The sequence below is a fragment of the Prunus mume genome, linkage group LG2 (genome assembly GCF_029339155.1).
Source record: "Prunus mume cultivar Tortuosa linkage group LG2, ASM2933915v1, whole genome shotgun sequence".
Lineage (NCBI taxonomy): Eukaryota > Viridiplantae > Streptophyta > Magnoliopsida > Rosales > Rosaceae > Prunus > Prunus mume.
In genome coordinates, this window is record NC_142699.1 from 20,365,600 (window position 1) to 20,371,599 (window position 6,000).

General features: G+C 35.7%; 1 protein-coding gene across 1 annotated transcript; it reads right to left on the reverse strand.

Moving 5' to 3' along the window:
- Positions 1–5,014: 5,014 nt before the first annotated feature.
- Positions 5,015–6,000, reverse strand: LOC103321601 (uncharacterized). Its single transcript, XM_008223424.2, has one exon. It carries the CDS (start codon positions 5,851–5,853, stop codon positions 5,272–5,274), a length of 582 nt encoding a protein of 193 aa, XP_008221646.2. The 5' UTR covers positions 5,854–6,000; the 3' UTR covers positions 5,015–5,271.

Consider the following 6,000-nt stretch of genomic DNA (forward strand, 5'->3'; position numbering starts at 1 on the left):
TTCTCAAATAATATAAACGGCTCATATTTTTGTTCAACTTGATTTTAAAGAGAAAAAGAAGATCCAATGATCGAAATTAAAATCAAATGGTTAAAATAATATTTTTAATTTATCTAAAGGAGATCCCATTATCAAACTCTACAAATGGCATTCTCATTTTAATTTTAACTGAAAAAGAAATGTTATGTTTATGGAATTTCAATAATTTTATATTAAAATGTTTAAAAAATTAAATCACAAATGTTGAAACAAAAATAATGTTAAGAAAAATTAACGACAAAAACAATTTAGGGGTAAATCATTCTTAAACAATTTAATAAAGTTTGTAGACTCAAATTATGAGTTTGCAAGGTTGGAGGGAAAAAAAATTAAGTCCTGAAAATGCATGAATGGTTGTAGTTTGGAGGGTGGAAATTTGAGTTTAGTTGGAGATAGCCTTATGGTTATGAATATTGCATATGTATAGGACTTGAAAACATCAAGACTTCTATAGTGATAGCTTTATATATGACCCTTAAGTGAGGCCCTATCTCTTAATCGTTGGATCAAATTGGTTAGTCGTTAGATTAAATTAGTTAGTCTGATCCAACGGTTAAGAGATAAGACATCATTATAGACAAGCATGCACGGCCATGGAGCAAATTATTGCCCAAGTCAATCCCAATCCAAGGGACATCTTAAATCAATAATATCAATAGGGGACTTTTTCTGAATTGATGCAAAATAATGACTTTTGTAAAATATAAATAACACTTATCTTTTATCTTTTTTTTATCTTTTTTTTTTAGTACAAGTGACGGTCTAAAAAATAAGGGAGGTTTTAACCCAATGCCACTAATCTACAAGTTAAAGCTGTTTTTATCTAGGGTAGATTCGATTGACAAATAACAATTCTCTTTATTAGTTAGCTTAATATGCGTATGTGGTTGCTTGCTATGATATTGAATTTAGAATACAAATTCAAATAAAAATCGAATTTGATTATTGGTGCAGATTAACGATGTTGACAATACAAGCATTTCCTCCCATAGTAGTATTATTGAAGATGTGGAAACATCTCGCCCCAAAGAAGAAACTGTGGATTTGATTGGTTGTGATGAGTATCGTTCGCTCCTTATTAAGATTTTTTTAACAGTGGAAATTCAAGAGAGAGAAATAGACTGGAAAATGGGGTTGATCGCCATCAAATTGCAAGTTGCAAATAATTAAGGTGGTAAGTTGAGTCTAACGCAAGGAAGAAATTAAAAAAGTGGTGGGGGTAAAGGTATTTCGAGATTACATATCTATTGGTCAAAACAGTGAGTCCGTCTCTTTTACATCTAAGTTTGAATTTTTCTATTAGAATAATTCAGAGCATTGCTTGCATTAAAATTTAAGAAAAAAAACAAATGTATGTCTCAGGAAGCTTCCTACCACATCCCACATCGATGGATCCCACACCTCAACTCACCTCTCTATTTAGTCGTATCTTTAAATTGAATTAACAAAGTCGTACACGTACTTTGGTAATGGTCCTCTCCACTTGTATTTGTGTGGGGGAAGATTTAGAATCTGTTCCAAATAAACCCTCAGCCAACCACGGCTCAGTCAATGACTTGTATAATGGGTATTATATTTGTGTGTCCTTGTTTATTCATTAATTTTGTGTGATAATGGCATGCTTCACCCATCATCCCCATCTCTGTCATACATTATTGTGCATACAATACAATGATGCTTTACTTTGATACAAATGTCTTTTTTAAGACCTAAATAATGGTGTACGACTTTATCGTAATATAAAGGAAAACTATGAAATGGAAAATATGTTGATGGTTCTTTTTGACTAGACACTAGCATCGCATTGCCTCGTTTTGTTCGTTATATTTTTTTATGCTTTTTCGTGAGCTCGTGATTTACATGATTAATATTTTTTTCTCGATACTTAAAAAACTAAAAACTTATAGGATTCCATTATCCTTGAAAAATAATAAAACAAAAAGAAGTTACTTTGTGTTGCTAATTAAGTTAGCTGGACGGCCTTATTTTGACCAAGTGGCCGGCATGTTCAATTGAGAGCAAAGACTGAGTCTGTGATGGTTATAGAGCTTTCATTATGTGTAGATGTAAGACGCAATAAAAGATCCATCATGATCTTTATTTTATATAACACAATTGATCAAGTATGCTTTAATTGGCCCGGCGGCAGTACGATTGGGCTCGCACAAATTGTCTATGGAGTGGAGCAGTCTACCCGATATGTCAAATAAATAATTATTGTAATAGTTAAATCATTTAAAATCATTTAAGATAAAGAATAAAATAAATAAATATATAAAAGTTACAGTCAGCTGTCTTTAAAAAATAATAAAATATTTATTTGACATCTTACTTTTAAGATGTTAAAAGTAACGGATGAACTTCCAATATTCATTCCACATCAGTTTTGACAATTCAGTTCTAGTGATGTGTGATGTTATTTTTAGCCGTTAAATGTTAACGTGACACTTTTGACATATCGGTTGAACATGCTCTAATAATTCATCATATTATAAAAGGTTGACTATGAATAGAATTATTTACACTGAAAATATTATTCGAATCATTTAAATAAATAAAAACATAAAGTAGTCAAAATCCAACAAAAAACGTTAATAATCACGTCAAGGAAATTATATTAGTCGCTTGCCTTCATAAGAAAGGCATTTTAGGACATTGACGCAAGACGATATTAAAACAAGACTTCCACATAATGACTGACTTTATAAGTCTTTCTTGTTTATGTTTCTTATCACGTGAATCATAAGACACCTGATGAAAATTTTGAGATCAAAACTTATGTATGAACCAACGTGCGGTTCTAAAATTCAAAATTGGAAAAAACGGGTCATTTGTTCAAAGACTCTGGAATAAAATTTGAAGAGTGCAAGTCATGCCGCCAAGTGGTGACGCTGTTGGAAGATAACGGGTACGGCACGGTGCTTGCAAATTGTCGTCAAGTCTACTCTTCTAAACCGGGTCCATTCCATTTTCCTGAGGCGCACTAATCAAAATGGTGTCAGTTTTTCAAACTGGATTTGAGTAAATAATGGGCTAATAAAAGAAATCAAATCAATCTTCTTCTTCTTTCTTTTCTTCTACTCGTTCTACAACTAATTTCTATGACAGCAGCAGCCACACCCACATGTCATTTTCAAAATTATCTACCTATCTATCCACCCACGTAGATCTCTTTTTGTCTTTATTACTTTGTTCTTAAGCTCAGCATCTAAACAAACAGCCTACGCCTAATTGAGGCATGTCATTGTTGGACTTTTTTAAATCTATGCATCTTAATTCTCTATACTTCCAATCTTATTGTCTGGTGACATCTTTAATAATATTTTATATTTTGGACATTTCTCAAACTATGCATTATGTGTTAGGGCATCTCTAATTCAATTCCCAAATTCTTATGTTTTCATCAAGCGAACCGTTTGGATAAGGGGTTTCAATGAAAGGATTTGGATTTGACATTAATGCTAACAAGAACTACCTTAAAATAACTGTATGATAATCTATTTCTTTTCATGTTTTCTTTATTGTTCAAATGTTGGCAAACATGAATTGTAATAGTCTATATACGCATTTTTACCATACAATATCATTTATAGATTTAACATCCCTCCATCCAAATGAACTTACGATTAGTGGACATTTTTTGAGTTCCCATGAAGACTCCACTATGAGATTATCAAACTCTGAATGTAAATGATTAAGAAAATGACATTCTTAGTTTTAAATTTCAATATTATTTTTTGATATTTGTTCGCCTGAACGATAAGGAGACACGCGATATGTGAAGAGTATAAAACGAGAATAACACTATAATATTATGATGCTCATAATAATTCTTTAAAGTAATATGACATTATTGATCGAGAAGCTTTGCCGTTTCAACTAAGTTCTTCTCGGTACGTGACGTTCACCATAAATGCTGATATCTACTTTTCTGACCCAGTTAATATCTCTGCGGGGCCCTAAATCATGGCACCTCAGTCTTTGTCACTCCAAATGCATCCCATGGTCCATGCCCTCCCTCCTCCATGAACCATCCCCTATAATATCTTCACCCTCCATATCACATCACATCACATCACATCACATCAAACACCTCATTATTATAGTACTATTATTAAATATATCCGAGATGCATATATTTTATATGCAGTGGCCATGGCAGACAACGCATTGCCTCGTCAGTATCTCACTGTCTTATTAGTGGGCCCCACACCTCTCGCATCGAGGACGCTCCTCTCCGGCCCCACCCTCTGGGTCCCTTGGAAATAATTTGTCGCACTAGATTTGCTTTCATCTCCCGAATGGACCCTACACCCCACGGAAATAAGAGACCCCACCCCACATCTCGACCAGCCACTGTTTTGCGTACGACTCGTCGCACTCGCATCGTGTTTCACCACAACTCTCCAACCGATTTACCCATATTTTATTTCTATTTTATATTACACCTTTATGAAACGGTGTGTCGTCACTCTCAATCAGTAAAGATAGCGGTGACCCATACGCGCGAAAGAAGTGACCCGTGAGAAGGAAGAACAAACAAACTCATGGAGAATCCAATGTTCAAAAAAGAGTCACAACGTTAAATACAACTTTGGTCGGATTTACGTACACCATATGTATACCCTCTACAATACAGATACAGACTGCTTCTGTTTTTTATCAAGTGCGTAGTGCGCTGGGCATCGCTCATGTTAGCAACACTCCCAAAACCCCAAAAGCGTCATTTCCTGCTTAAGCCTTTACTTTCCCACCCAAAGCCTAAACCCACTTGTAATTTAACGACCTCCCAACTGAAACCTCACTAGTGGGACATTTAATTAATTTAAACAAGAAAAAAAAAGGAGGGAAACTAAGTTAAATAAGGGTTAATGGTAATTTGATTCAACTTGGGGTCACATCACATCCTCTTGAATGAAATATTGATGGGAAAAATTGAGTAACTAGAACAAATAAATATAAATAAAACGGACAGTTGATGGTAAATAATGTCATGGAATGTGAATCTCTTTTCTTCTACAAGTTAATCTTCTTCTAAATAGTTGGCAGAGGACACTCGACGATATTTTTACAAAAGAAGAGGGACCAAAATGAAAATTTAAAATTCTCTCCATTTTTACTATCTTGTCCCTCTTTACTTCTTAAACATTTGCCCATACAACCAAACTCCCCTAAAGATATATATTTTTCTTTCCAATTTTGCCCCCTTCCCACCAGACCCTTCACAATGAACTACATGAACAGTTCAGATTGCACCAGGGTGTAGTAGTTGGCAGCTTCATCATCAAGCTCCCATAACCCATCCCCAAAAGAAAATCCATCCATCATCAGCCCGTTAAACCCAGCATCTTCTGGATCATCGAACCCACTAACTTCCTCTCTCTGGGGAATCCCCAGCTCATCATCAGAAGCTTCTAGAAGGTGTCTCATGACCCTCTCGCCGTCATCTTCTTGTTCATCCCCCTCCTTCAAAAACCCCGAGTTTGTATTCGAAGAAGAAGGTGAAGAAGAGCCTGAGGAAGAGGAGGCATATCCTTCAAAGGCTGTAGCAGCTGTGGAATCTGAGGACTGATTAATTTCTTGGTCTGCGTCGGAGTTTGGAAATGCAGTGAGAGGCTCAGAGGCAGAGTCAGAGGAGAGCTCTTGCTGAAGGGTTGTGATAATGGAGGACAAGTCTTGTGAGGGTTCCTCTTCTTCCTCATCGAGAAGAGAGAGTATGTGGTTGTAAGACTTCTGGCGCTTAGGGTCCTCGCAGTCGTCTGCTAGGGTTTCTTCCCTTTGGCGCTTTGAAGGTGTTTGGTCAGCCATAGCCATGACAGAGTATAACAGCAAAAGTAAATTGCAAGAGAGAGAAGGAAGAGCAGAGATAAATGGAAATACCAAGTGGCTAGGAGGAAGAAAAGGCTTTGATGAGAGAGAGAGTAGGGGATGGAAAGTCTTTATATAGAGAGAGGGGGGGAA